The 15,150-nt window shown below is 43.7% G+C and overlaps 1 protein-coding gene across 1 annotated transcript; it reads left to right on the forward strand.

Moving 5' to 3' along the window:
* The first annotated feature begins 1,703 nt into the window (after nucleotides 1-1,703).
* LOC115924314 (neurotrypsin-like) lies at nucleotides 1,704-7,347 on the forward strand. Its single transcript, XM_030986429.1, has 5 exons — nucleotides 1,704-2,067; nucleotides 4,637-4,858; nucleotides 5,091-5,420; nucleotides 6,039-6,365; nucleotides 7,220-7,347. The coding sequence occupies exons 1-5, from the start codon at nucleotides 1,704-1,706 to the stop codon at nucleotides 7,345-7,347; spliced, it is 1,371 nt and encodes a 456-aa protein (XP_030842289.1).
* Nucleotides 7,348-15,150: the final 7,803 nt, after the last annotated feature.

The following is a 15,150-nucleotide window of genomic DNA, read 5'->3' on the forward strand; positions in this document are numbered from 1 at the left end:
AGTTCTTCCAAGCTCAGACTGTGGCAATGTGCAACGCGTAGCGTGAATATGAATGACGGGAGAGAAAGATAATTCCTTTGTCCATTATTAGGACGCTAGAATAATATCGCGATGTGGGAATTATACAAATATGTTGATAATCATTCAAATTACAAACATAACAAGCGTCCTAAACAGTAATCTATTTGCCGACTATAACCGCATACATGTATTCATTCACATCATTCGCCTTTTATTTTTTTGTTGTTGGGGACAATCAAGCTCGCAATTAAACAGCCATTAAACGTACATAGTCATCTTTATTTCACATTTCATACAGTCGTCACAAAAATTAAAAGGAGGTGTATTAAACCCAACAAAAATAAAATCATAATTTATTCTGATCAAGATGAACGAGTGTGTTGATTGCCCCCCAAAACAAAGACGCTCCCACCAGACAAGTTCATGCTGTGCTGTAGCAATGTACGTACATCGCAAAGCTTCCACAATGATTGGAAAGATAATACCCCGCCCGACGCAAAACGGCGCGAGAAGAATAGATCGCGACGCGAGAAGAATACATCAAGTTTTTACAAACAATGGAATGTTTATCAGAACGAGAACCGGAGGAGGGGAAGACAGGCTTTGGCCGACAAATACTTTCTATATATCAAGTTTAAGCTGTACCGCGCATCCCGAGCGAGAACAATGACGGGAAAGATAATCTTCCATCGCCTGGTAGGGCGCAAAAGGGCGCAAGAAGAATAGAGCGGGTTTATACCAACAATAGACAGTTTCTTTTCATATGCAAGAATCAGGTGAGGGTGACTATTGCGCCCCTTTGCGCCTCAATGCGTCTCTTGAGACGCGACTGTTCTATTCATCGCGCCCCGACGCGTCCGGGCACAGTCGCAACTTTGGAAGGCTCCCCTAACACTATGAATATGGCGGACAATGAAAGCGGGCAAAATATACAGTTCCTCAGGTAGACAAAGGAACATCCCTTCACTGCTATTATGTAAAAAGTTGAATATGCATGTGACACCTGTTCTACACATTTTTACATAATAGCAGTGAAGGGATGTTCCTTTGTCCACCTGAGGAACTGTATATTTTGTCCGCTTTCATTGTCAGTTATGTTCATAGTGCAAACTAATCAGAACATAGTGCATGCATTAATATCGATGCTGGTGTAAAGGTCGTGTAAAGAAATTACAAAACGCACACTGATACGAAAGGGGCAGATTCAGGATTTTCAGAATGGAGGGGCTGCAAAATTTACCAGACATTGATTTTACTTAATAGAAACAAAACAAATTTACACATTTTGACCCTGTCTGGGAATATGCTTTCAGGAATCCCACCGACGCGACATGACGAGGGCCGAAATTTTTCTCCAAACCGGAATTTAGCAAGTTATTATATCCTTTACACATTTAAAAAATAAATAATAAATAAATAAATACATTTTTTTAAAGGACGGTCGTTCCGAAGCACATTGGATCTGCCTATTTAATAAAGAACTAAAACCTGATACTGTTCTCCTTTTGGAGTGAAGGGCAACTCCAAAACGCATGTTACTCAAATCCACAACATGGGTTATGATGGAATCAATACAAACTCGTCTTATAAGTATCATCAGTAATTAAAGAAAAGACATGGTAGGGTAGGACTAACCACATTCTTTGAAAAGCTTTGAGAATACTCCTGTGACACTATCCAACATGTGCAATTTCATTTCAGAGGGCGACGTCCGACTCGTTGACGGTGCCAACGCGTACGAAGGTCGTGTGGAGATCTTCTCTGGAGGACGATGGGGAACCGTCTGTGGTCGTCTGTTCGATAGTACCGATGGACAAGTAGTTTGCCATCAGCTCGGCTACGGCAGTGTGGCATTCAGTTGGAAGCCTGTCTCTATCATGCACGGTGCGTATTTTGGCGGGAACTCAGAGATACCCATAAATTTAGCTGATGCGAGGTGTGTCGGGGTAGAGGATCGTCTGACTATGTGTGATGGGAGCTGGGGAGATGAAGTGCTAGACTGTGATCATTCCTTGGATGTCGGGCTTATCTGCTCTTACGGAAATGGTAAGAAATCTTTTTCTTCAAATATTTTTACCAGCAGTAACACTTTGCATAATTAAGAGATCATTGCTGATGCTTGGCACTGCATGAGTTAACTTCTGTCTTATTGTAAGGTCGACACCATATTATCATCTGTCATAAGGCAAACTTGCAAAAAGACGCAATGCAAAGTAATCACAATGTCAGCCGTTTTGTTAATATTATATCTATATCGGAGTTATCTATGTAAATAAATCATTACAAATATTCTATTATAAAAGAATAAGACATTGAAAGTGGCAATCTCGTGAAATTTTCTTTTGTTTGAAATGAACGAAACAAAAAAACTCCAAAGTTCTCCAAGGACCTCGAAGTTTAATCGCACAGAATATGCAAAGTATTTGTTATACACATTTAACTCAAGCGCGTCTATTATTATACCGTTTATTTATTCCAAGAATACTACATTAATTTCGAGTATAATTTAACTAATTTGAAAATGCAGAAAAGTCTCTCTCTTTTTTTCTCTCTCTTTCTTCCTCTCTATTTCTCTCCCTCTTTTCTGCATTACATAATTATTATGTGTTAATCAGATTTTCATTAATTATACATCTACCCATTGTTTATTGGTATTAGTGTATATATCCCTTTAAAATCCGCCATTTATATAATAATATTCAACCAGAATAATGATTAATTTATGCACGTTAGAAACCGAAGGAGATATCCGACTGATCGGAGCAGGTGTGGGTATCGAATCAGAAGGTCGGATTCAAATAGTACGTCACAATGCATGGGGTACTATCTGTCATCATTCATGGGATATACAAGGTAAGAAATAGTACTGGTAATAAAACCAAGTCCGGAAATTAAACACCTTGTATTATTTGAGTTGGGGGAGGATAGTCACGTCTAGTCATGTAGTCACATCCAGGATGATGAATATTAGATGATAAAATTGTTTCATCCTTTTTGTTTAAGGTAATGATTATAATTATGACGAAAAAAGAGGACTTGCCCTAAATATGGTATTTCAAGAAGAAATTTGCCAAAATTGCCCTCTGTAACGTTGATTGCTTGCGCTTTTATGGCATTCAATATCATTCTCATTGCGCTTTTAGTACCATACATTATAGCAAATGATTCAAATAATTAATATACATCAAGGATAATAATTTTAACTATTACACTGTCGCTCATAAAGGTGGAATATTTTTTTTTTTATCCCAATTTATGGAATCATTTTAAAAATAATTTAAAAATAATAGATCTCGCTAATAGTATACATTCTCAGATTTTATTCAATAATAATTTGCCAATGTGTGTTTTGCGTGACTGCTAAAGCATGTGTATGCTACTATGCTTATCTACTAGGGGACCTATGCCCTTAAGTCATAAATGACAGTAATGAGGATTAATGCCCCACAAAAGGGCACTAATATAGCACATCGACACGGTTTTGATCCTGGGGCCTCACAGTTACGAGGCCATTGCTTTGTCACTGAACCATGACTGTACGCAGCGGGGGCTAGGGTAGGGGGCAGTTTCCATAAATTAAAAAAAACGCAGAAAATGCAATAAATTTTCAATAATTTATTGCATTTTACCCCGGTTCCCAATATGTAAAAATCTTCTGTGTGCCTATGCCTTGAGCCATAATGCATGGCCGTCCAGAGGATTTTTTTTATGTTGGGGACTGGGGTAAAATGCAATAAATTATTGAAAATTTATTGCATTTTCTGTTTTTTATCGTAAATATTATGGGAATAGTTTGGGGCGCACACACAAAATCTTTGTCAAACATGAATTCACTAATGTCTTTTGGCAAGATATTAATTTACATTTGCTACTCTCCACCCAGGTGTCAAAAATGGGTATCGGTAGAAAGAAATTCCTTGACTGCTGTGAATGCCGAAATCGACTGCCTAGAAGAGCCGGGGTAATAGTTATGGCACCTTGAGCACCATGTATGGTAGATGGTTCTAGGACACCTACCCCCTGGACATCAACCCCCGGATAACCACCCCAGTCAACTACCCCGTAGGAAAACTACCTCTAGGGCAACCACCCTCTAGGACGACTACACCCCGGGACAACAACCCCCTGACGTCTACCCCAGACAACTACCCATAGGACAACTACCCCCCGGTCAACTAGCCCACGGGCAACTACCCCCGTCAACTAGCTCCTGGACAACTAACCCCTAGGACATCTACCCCCCGGACAACTACCCCCTACGACAACCATCCTCTAGGACAACTACCCCCGGACAACTGTCCCATGGGTAGTTGTCTGGGGTGTAGTTTCCCGGGGAAAGTTGTTCTGGAGGTAGTTTTCCTAGGGGGTGGTAGTATGGGGGCCGGGGGCCGGTTATCCGGGGGCGGATAATTACGCGCGCTATATTAATATCCAATATCATTATTTTATATACCATCACGTGACGGCATCTTTAAAAATGTTAAGGTTAGCTTTCATTAGTATATTTCGTATAATTGGAAACTGCCGTTTTCAAAATGAAGTTGTCTGAACACAATTCAATTTAAACAATAATAATTGTTTTTTAACCCCCTATCCTTACGCATGATATTTTCAGATGCTAACGTTGCATGTCATCAGCTCGCCTTCGAGTTCGCTACCCTTGCGACCAGGAACTCCTACTACGGAGGAGGCAACCTTGATCAGATTGTGATGTTGAGTAACGTAAGATGTAACGGAACAGAGGAGCATCTCCTTGACTGTGAGAACGACGGATGGGGAGTCGGGGACTGCGGCAAAACTCACCTGGATGACGCCGGTGTCAAGTGTGCCAATGAAAGTATGGATAACAGAACTGTTTGTCAAGTTTCATTCTCTTGACATTTTTGGGGTCATTATTATGAATTGCAGACAGCTATGATGACATATACCCTTGAAATAGGAACTACTAGATTTATTTAAAAAAAACTGTTATCATTGATTTATGTTTTCATACATTGTACTCTTCAAAATTCTCTTTTTATCCTTTCGTTTCTATCTTCTTGTCTGTCCTTGTTTCTATTCTGATGCAGTTTTTGAAGGCACAATGCGGTTAGAGGATCGTGCGAGGGAAAACGAAGGCATACTCGAGATCTACCATGGCGGCAACTGGGGCACGATCTGTAATGACGATTCCTTTTCGGACATCGAAGCCCTGGTCGCCTGTCGGCATCTCGGCTACGACATGGTGACTGGATTCGCCACATCCATCACCCCCGGATCGGGTGTTATTCAGTTGGATGCAGTGAGCTGTTACGGGTATGAGTTGACTCTTGGTAACTGCGCTCATGGGGAATGGGGAAATCCTTCATCATCATGTACCTATGATACGGATGTTTGGTTGCGCTGTGGGAATAAACTAGGTAAGAATACAACACCTTCACAGAAGCACAAGAGCGGTTCTGGAAGATCTTTTTTCTACCATTCATTAATTACAATTAGCATGGCCCAGGGTGGTCTCCCTTTTTTCAACATCCGGTATCTACTTTTGATATTAAGTTCATGATCGGAGAAATGATAAATATGAGCTTAATTGATGAGGACCTGTATTGCCCTCCATTGAGTTTGGGTACACCTGTAATTTGAACCGAGTTTCACAATCACCCACGTTATATTCAACGTCAGATTTCTGGTACTGCAACAACATTGTATCAAACTGAAGAATAAACATCAGCGTTCAAGTTGACACCAGTTTAACAAGTGTGATAGAGGTATTCTTCAAATAGGACCATTGTTTTTATTGATGAATATTTAAAATGTATTGACTGATAGCCAATATTCATTTGTTTATTCATGCAGAAAACTTGTATTTTCATCTAGAAAGCACATTGAACAACACAATGCTTTTTGTTTTCTTTTCTTTCATGGGAAAGTATATTTTATTGTTTATTCCATGCTGTTGTTTTACTTTTACAAGAAAAAGAATGACTGAACGAATATTGGTTGTTTCCTGAATCTCATATTCTTTCTTTTTCCCTCAGCCGAGCATGGTGCCGTCCGCCTGGTCGATGGATTTACGTCATCACAGGGGCGTGTCGAATACTACGACGACGGTCAATGGTCAACCATCTGCGACACCGTGGGCGATTTAAGAAAAGCAACCGTGGTGTGTCGGCAACTCGGCTACCTCACCGCCAGCGAAGCGTTCGATGGATCGTATTTCGGCTCAGGGTCGTCGGATCAGCCAATCGACGCCGTTAGTTGTCATGGTTACGAGGCGGCGTTTGAAGACTGTGATCATCGCGTGTTTGGCCCTGAGAACTGTGAATACCATCAGAATGATGCTGGGGTTATCTGCACCGACCAAGGTATGTTTTGGGGTTAATAACTCTTGCTAATACTGTTCCGACCAGAAAGTGCATATTCAAGAGAGTCATTGATATTAAAAGAATGGTTTGAGATAGGTATTGTTAGTGCAGAACTATACGACGATAGGGCGGTAGGACTGCAGCCCCAATAAAGTTTGAAATACATATATTCGGATAACCGTCACCTCATATTCGATACAATACATATACAATACATTAACAAAATTGATATTCATGAACAACTAAAGGCATCTACACAGCATACGATTGTATTGCATTTACACTGCATAATTTCGAAATAACATGTGAATTAAGAAACTTCATAAAAAGCATAGCCTGTACTTTGCAGAGTTTAAGTTCCTCACAATCATTTTGACACAGTGTCATTCATAATCAAGCAGAAGTGAAATAATTAACAAGAAAAAGAAAAGAAGCGAGTATCAAGTATAGCAAAGTATACGGACAAACACAATGAAATGATATGAATGGTGGATATAATAAAATAGAGAAATAGGAAGAGAAGTATTAGAATGGAATATTCAAGGTCGGGACAAAATAGATTAATTTTAATAATATTTTGAAGCTGCCACAGTTTTTAAGCTGTTTGAAATACGGATCAATGTTGCTCCAGTAGTTTAGTCCTGTGTATGATATTGTAACGAATTTAGATATGTCTGTATCATGTACATAGTTCATTATTATTTCGGTATATATTGCTGCTTGTTGTGCAAGTCAAACTCTATAGTCCTTGAGTAGATTTACGACATGTTTTTCGGCTGTGCCTGCGCGTCCTCCGTTTAAGCTGTTGTTTTTCGTCCTCGAGCAATTCTGGAATTTCTATTGCGTAAGCCCAGGGCCAAGTTCGTCTAGAGAGTATGTCACTGTAACGGCGTGCGACCCTAGACTGATCCCGAGCGGAGGTCGGACTTTGCATAAACCCAGGGCCTCGCTCATCAAGAGAGTCTGCCCTCGTCTTACGTAACGGCAAGGACAGACACTCAGTCGCGTGCGGCCCCCGACTGATCCTGAGCGGAGGCCAGACTTTATCCTCAGTTTGAGGACAGACTCTGCCCTTTAGCTCGAGGTCGGGTTGTATCCTTGCTAGAACTATTACACGGGTTTGGCATTTTTCGTTTATTTACGGGAATGGCTAAAACGACGACTGCAATTTCGACCAATCAGCTGGCTGGATTTCTTAAGTGAGGTATATAATTAGCATTATTTATCACTCTTAGTACACATACGTTCTGTAAGAGAAGTATGCTATTTATATACTGTGCTCCCAAAAATGAATTAATAATTAAAAAATATATGATTTTGGGGAAAAAGTTGTATATGTATGGAAAGCTCATAAACCCAACTTTCATATGACACCAAAAAGTCCGAAAAAATTAATGTTTGGGTGAGCACTGGTCACTTTTGTAAAGGGTATGAAAATAAGGTTGCGCAAGAATTAGCCTTCCAATTTGTGAGAGGTAAATCCTTTAGAGCTTACGGAATTGAAAGTGAACAGTGCTCACCTAAGCATGAATTATTTTCTGACTTTTTGATGTCATATGAAAGTTCCATACATATAAAACTTTTCCATCAGAATTATATATTTTTTATTCGGCAGCCATTTCAAAAGTGTATAGTTTTTTTGGGGACGCACGGTATGTGGTGTTTGATTTACCCCAAGCAAGAATTCATTAGCGAGCTTTCGATTTAGGTACCCGACGTCGGCTACTACGAGGTTCTGGAGCGTGGAGACGTTGTAAAAACGGCAGTACCAGGGTTGAGTAAATAGATCTTCTTCTTATCGAGTCATACACAAATCCCGTCCAGTGCTCCACGCAGGCTCTGGCACGGCAGTTAACGGCTTCCAGGTCATCTTGGGTGCATGGCTCTGACAGGAGTGGGCAGACTAGCAGGTGTTCCATTGTCTGTTCTTGGCCGCATTCACATGATGTTTGTTCGTCTCCGAAACCCCACCTCTGCATTAGGACTGCATCGTCCGTAACCAGTTTTTAGGCGGTTGAGGCTCAGCCAAGAAAGCCAAGTCTCGCTGGAGCCGGATGCAAGGGATTCCTTCGGACTGAGGGAGAGTTGTGAAGAGTGGTCTTGAGTGGTTAGACCACAAAGTCATCCTTCGGTTGTGAGGGCTGGTAATAAGACGTGTCTGGATTTGAGCCGCTTGTCCACTGGTTGTTGTTGGAAAAGTGGGTGGAGTTTATTGTTTTCTTGTTTGTCCTTTTCTTTCTGGGACAAGACCAACCTTCTGATGAGTGGCGGGGCAATACCACAAAACAGGTAGAGGTCTTCTACTTTAGTTGGCCTAAGGCAGCCAGTAATTGCTCTGCAGGGTGAATTTAGAGTTAGGTCAATCTTGGGCGCATGGGCATGTCTACTCCATACTAGTGATGCATACTCCGCAGCAAAGAAGAAAAGCACAAGGGCTTTTGTCCGGGTTGTTTTGGCATCAGTCCCCCAGTTGGTGTTGGCTAGCTTCTTGAAGAAGCTGTTGTGGGCTTCAACTTTTGCCTTTGTGTTGGCAGTGTGGTTCTGGAAGGTAAGGGAGCGACCCAGTGCACACAAAGAAATATTTGGGTAATCTTACTCAAATAGGCAAATAAATGTTGACACTATAGTGACACACTTAACTGAATGCATTAACTCATTAAATTTAGTTTAATAACGCACAGGAATGAGTTTTGTTAATTTGACATCATCATGGGAAATGAGTATTTTAAATAAGTGAGTTATTTAACCTAATGTTGTGAGTAAATCGCTCCAACTCAACTAGTGAGTAATGCTTCAATTACTCAGTCAGTCAGGTTATATCACCGTTCTTACGGCCCTTTTTCTGCCGCTGATCCTTCCCGGCCACGCCGGAGCTGTCGGCAGTGGTGCCGTCGGGGTGCCGTCAGTGGTGCCGGTCACGGTAGCGTCAAAACCATGTATTTCCATGTCGAGAAATATGATAAAAAACCACCAAGATGATTCACAAAAGTACAAAATTGACGTGTAGTAATAAAGACCGAGGTCCAATCAACAAATCGATTGCGGAGATTGTGACGGATTCTGTGCGACAAAATCCTAGTGTTTCGCACTAAGACAAATTACATGCGCGGGCGGGTTGTCATATATTCTCGAACGAGAATTATGAAGTAAAATTGTGACTGTAAAAATGGAGGTCTTTCGCCATGCACTCCACACTTCGGTCTTGCACAAGAAGAGCTTCAAAATTTCAGCACTATATCTAGATTCTATATCTAATCGGTAGCCTTAACTTGTTTTAGAAAAAGTCTGAATAAAATTCAAGGGATCCCCTTACCACTAACTGATTCAAAATTAAGAAAAATCAAATCTACTTACACTTATTCTGTGGCTTGTCGGCCGCTAAAAACGTGACGATCGGGTATACGTACGTACGATCACGAACGCTTACGAATATTCAACAGCGAAATATTAACACGCATGCAAAGAGTAAGATAGCTCCTAAGACGAGTACAGCTTCGAAGAGGCTGAGTTTTTTTGTTTTTTTTTACTCATCCAACGAATAAAGAGTATGTGACATATTTGGGAGCAAACAGCCACTTTACACACTTGTGAATATTTACCACAATAAATCAATGTATCTACCTATTATTTGCTAGTTTATCCAAACTACGCCACCTTCGAGAACACTCTAAAAAGTCACAATCGCGCATGCGCCCACCCCCATACATCGCCTTCACGTGCGCATCGCACGCCCGCCATTCATCCTCTTTCTATTCTCGCACACCGAGATAGACATCGTATACAGCTGAGTCACATTAAAATCAAGGATTTAGTCCTTTTTTCGTTGGGCTTAGCTCTTTTTACGAATTGAATTCCGTTCTCATAATAAAGGCTGTTAATATTATGGGGCGGGTTCCCTAGTCACATTTTATTATTGCGGAAATTTGAGTTTCATTTCTGCACCGCATATTTCCTTTTTCGCGATCGTAAATTCAGACTTCGTTACGCCGCTGGTTAAGGCGTTGGGTCTTGGCGTTATACGTCCGTTGGTTGGGTTGGCGAGTAATTTATTCATCGCCCTTTGTTCCAACTTAGTTCGTTTCGCTTCGTGGTTCACTGCTTTTGCGGTGCGGCCTTTTGTTGTGTTCGTGATTGTTGGATTTATTTTGCGTGCATGCGTTGGGTTTAGTTTGATATAAAAACATTTTATTTGAAACTGTTGGCTGGATAATTTGGTGAGCGGGGAGTTGTTGAGCTCGCTCGCTCCTTTTGTCTGGCGTTTCTCTTTGTTACTTGCATTTTATTTGAAACTGTTGGTTGGATAATTTGGTGAGCGGGGAGTTAGTTAATCTCGCTCGCTCCGTTTGTCTGGTGTTTCTCTTGTACCCCATTCACAGTGGTTTTGAAATTTGTAGCGGCGTTGTAGCGGAGCGGCGACACCGCCATAACACCGCTACAAATGCATTCACAGTAGAAAAGTTATCCCGCTGCTGCAGCGGGAATATCATGTGAATATCATGTACCCATTCACGCTGCAGCGGGTGATTTTTATTACCTCCGTAACAAACACGTGTATGCATGGCTCATGACCCGCGAGTGACCCCGATATGACCGGAAATACTTCAGCGCGTAAACATGTCAAGTTGCTTTTTGTATCCTCGATCATATTACTTTTTAAAAAAACTAGCATTTTTATTGCTTCCAGTCAGAATATTTTAATTTTTTGAAGTGTGAAATATTTTTATTTGGATAATTATAATATCTACATAATAATAAATATAATTTGAATCCACTGGTTACTTTATTTCTATTTCACTTTATGTTCCCCATTGCTGGAGAAAAGAGGTCAGTGATAGGTAAGTAAACAAATCACACGTGTTTGTCGCGGTGTTATAGCGGAGAGCCTTCACACTGAGTAAACACCGCGACAGCAGCGGGACTGTCCCGCTGCTGTAGCTAGGCGAACCTAGCGATAGTTTGTCGCGGCGTTATCGCGAGGCGGTGTTATCCCGCGATAGTTTATAACGGGTCCGAGCCTTCACACTGAAGACAACACCGCGACAGCAGCGGGACAGTCCCGCTGCTGTCGCGGTGTTTGAGGCCACTGTAAATGGGGTAGTTTACTTTTTGTGTATTCAGGTTCGTGATGGATGCGTCGGAGCCTGGTACTCTTGTTTCTCCTCCAGCTGGTGCAGCTACGGGAGGGGTGTTTGTCAAGCCGACCACTCGTTTATTCAGTGTGGCGGCAGGTAAGTTAGGGAGCGCTACTAGTGTCTCTCGGACAGGCTCGTTTATAATTACCGGCTCGACTCTGTCGGGCTCCGTAATGCTAGGAGTCCACTGGGCCGGCGCCAGTTGGCGCCAGTTTGCGCCAAAGATTATGTGATTGGCGCGTAGTGGCTCGCTGTGGCGCCGAATTAATGTCCGCTCGGCATGTGTCGCCAAGTGGAATAAACTGGGTGCCATATGGCGTGCGCCAAATGCCACCCGGCTTGCTCCAAAATGTTGCGCCAGTTTGCGCCAGTTCGCGCCATTACACGGCCATTTGATTCCAAAATTCACCGTGTTGGCGCCATTCGCGCCAATAGACGGCTACTTTGCGCCACTTGGTGATTAGTTTGTGCCAAAGGTCGCCAAATTGGTTTGAACTTGCCGCCGCTTGGCGCTACTTGCCGACTATATAAATACCGGCCATCGGCTACCTGGTTCAGACCCTCCTCAGCTGCTGTATGAACAACATCTCTACTAAATATTTACAATTTTGATATGTCTGAGGCTTTTGATAATGTTGGAGTGATAATGCTGCTCCATCAGAAGATGATGAGAGATGCTGAGGTGGCCACTGCCTATCAACTTATGCTGGCCAATCCTGAAGAAGAAGAGCCTCCTAAGAAGAAAGGGAAGCACAACTGGTGGTTTAGACCCTTGCTCCACCCACAGTTGAGGGCCGAACGTGGACAGTACCACACTTTGATGGAAGAGCTGAGGGACAATGACAGGAGGAAGTTCAAGAACTACACCAGGGTGTCCCCAGAGATGTTTGATGACCTGTTGGTCAGGCTTACACCCCACTTGCAGAAGAAGGACACCCACTTCAGGAAGGCCATTCCCCCTGGTCTCAAGTTGTCCGTCTTCCTGTGCCATCTCGCCACTGGGGCCACCTCTGCCGAGCTGTCTTACAACTTCCGAGTGGGCAAGGAAACCATCCAGAAGTTTGTCCCTGATGTGGCCAGAGCGATAGTGGATGAGTATGCTGCAGAAGTCATCTCCCTCCCCACAACCAATGAAGGCTGGCTTGAGGTTGCAGGTGATTTTGAAGCCAGAAGGAATCTTCCTCACTGTCTGGGAGCCTATGATGGAAAGCACTTCCATCTCCAGAAGCCCAACAAATCAGGCAGCCTTTACTTCAACTACAAGCAGTTCTTCTCGGTTGTCCTAATGGCTCTGGTAGATTCAAAGTACCAGTTCATGTGGATCGATGTGGGTGGAGTTGGCCATCAGTCTGATGCCCAGATCTACAACAACAGTGAACTGAAGGAGTGCATTGAAGCTGGCACTTTAGGCATCCCAGATCCAGCTCCTCTTCCCCATGATGATGAAGGGCACCCTATGCCGTACTTCTTCGTGGGAGGACGTACATCATGAAGCCCTATGGCCGTCGTAACATGGACCAACAGCAGAAGATCTTCAACTACAGGCTGTCCAGGGCAAGGCGTGTGGTTGAAAATGCCTTTGGCATTCTGGCTCTGCAGTTCCAGTGCTTCCTTAGCCAGATGAGACAGGAACCAGACACAGTCCGCCTGCTCGTTGAAGCTGCCGTGATGCTGCACAACCTCATCAGGAAGCGCTATCAGGCACCGGACGTCCGCATGTTGGACCAGGAGGATGCCCAGCACAACCTCATCCCTGGAGCTAATTGGAGAACTGCCGCCATCACTGTGAGGCGGCAAGTGGCGCCGAATGGTGGGCAACCAGGTGGCATTTGGCGCGAAGTAGTCACCAATCGGGTGCCGTTTGGCTCGCGTAGTGGCGCAAACAAGGTGCCCCTTGGCGCCAAGTGGCGCCATCTGTCGCGAAATCTCATTGGCGCAACTTGGCGCGCGCCATTACATTCCAGTGGATTCCAATAGGCGGATTGTTTGCGCCAAAGAGCGATATGTTCGCGCCATTTGGTGCCACTTGGCGGACACTTGGCGCTGATTGCTCGATGCAAGTGGCGCGACGAAAGTTTCAAACATTTTGAAATTTTCTTGCCGCCACATTCAAATTTGGCGCCGTTACGGGCCACCACGAGCCAGTTGGGAGGCAGTTTGAGCCACTACACGCCACTAGGCACCTTATTGGCGACACTAGGCGCCACAGTAAATTGCATTGGCGCAAACTGGCACCAACTGGCGCCGGCCCAGTGGACTCCTAGCATAAGACAGCCATTGTTGGGACCCGGGGTCCCAGCAAGGGGGCGATCGGTTTACCGATCGTTAGCCCCCAACGCACGATAGAGAAGGGCGTAATTGGTCTGCCGGCCTCTGACGTTCATGCTCTGGGGATGAGTGTCGCCATTGCGGCCACTGACACTCGGACCCGGGGGATGAGTGTCGCCATTACGGCCACTGACACTCGGAACCCGATCACTGGCTTTGCTCCCGCTTGTGACACGTGCAACAACTTGAGCGATTCCGCAGTCCTCGAGACTAGCTTGAATCCTCAGGGGCCGGCTTCCTCCCGTCGGGTGGAAGTCGTATGAGACTTTCCGACCTGCCCGCTAGGGTACTGTCCGTCAGTCTCGAGTGTTAACTCGAGTGAATCCACAGCACCCCGTGCCGCTTTGATCACTCAATAGTAGTTCACTCTTGCTCGCTCTCACGCTCCCGTCACAGTCGGGTGCTTTTGAGACAAGCAAAACATATCCGACCGCCCGATTTTCAAATATCCGGCGGGTATCTGATATCCGGATACCGGTTGGGATACCGGTGGGGATTCGGAACCGAACCGGTTTGCCGATTCGGATCCGATTTAAGCCCTGAATGTCTAAGTTTTATGGGCGGCTAAAGGGGCCAATATCAACAGTCACAAAAACAAACAAAGATGCATACAAACAAACAAAGAAGCATACAAACAAACAAAGGACAGAGCAAAATAGACAAAGTACCCAGAAGAAAGGACCAATTAACAAAGAATAAATCAAAGGTCAGAGCAAAATAGACAAAGTACAGGTCAGAAGAAACAGAGGGCGTTATGGTTTACGGTAAGCAAATAGACATCAGGCACGAAAACGAGAAAGGACAAACTCAAAAGGACATCACATCATCTACGAACTGACCCTCAAAGGACAACAGAGGGCGTTTTGGTTTACGGTAAGCAAATAGACATCAAGCACGAAAACGAGAAAGGACAAACTCAAAAGGACATCACATCATCTACGAACTGACCCTCAAAGGACAACAGAGGGCGTTTTGGTTTACGGTAAGCAAATAGACATCAGGAACGAAAACGAGAAAGGACAAACTCAAACAGACATCACATCATCGTACGAACTGACCCTCAAAGGACAACAGAGGGCTTAGGCTCGCAAGTAATAACAGATGCGTATGTATTTCATTTAAAGACCGTCAATACTGGGCCAGAAGGGATTAGACCACACAGCGATAACGAGGTCACTGACAGGTGGCTATCTCTTTAACTCAGCTCTCAACTAACATAAGAAAAAGAGGGTGGGGGACCAAAAGGCACCGATTGGGGAAGTTTTCTATATAGAGGAACAGTGGCGTACGCAGGATTTTTTCAAGGGGGGGGGTTTGGTAAAAAA

The sequence above is a fragment of the Strongylocentrotus purpuratus genome, unplaced genomic scaffold, assembly GCF_000002235.5.
Source record: "Strongylocentrotus purpuratus isolate Spur 01 unplaced genomic scaffold, Spur_5.0 spur5_scaffold_15, whole genome shotgun sequence".
Classification (NCBI taxonomy): domain Eukaryota; kingdom Metazoa; phylum Echinodermata; class Echinoidea; order Camarodonta; family Strongylocentrotidae; genus Strongylocentrotus; species Strongylocentrotus purpuratus.

Coding starts and splice junctions, on each gene's coding strand:
- LOC115924314 (XM_030986429.1), top strand. CDS start 1,704: ATGTGCAATTTCATTTCAGAGGGCGACGTCCGACTCGTTGACGGTGCC. Junction 2,068..4,636: donor TATCTGCTCTTACGGAAATG/GTAAGAAATCTT, acceptor TGATATTTTCAG/ATGCTAACGTTGCATGTCAT. Junction 6,366..7,219: donor GGTTATCTGCACCGACCAAG/GTATGTTTTGGG, acceptor GCGTAAGCCCAG/GGCCAAGTTCGTCTAGAGAG.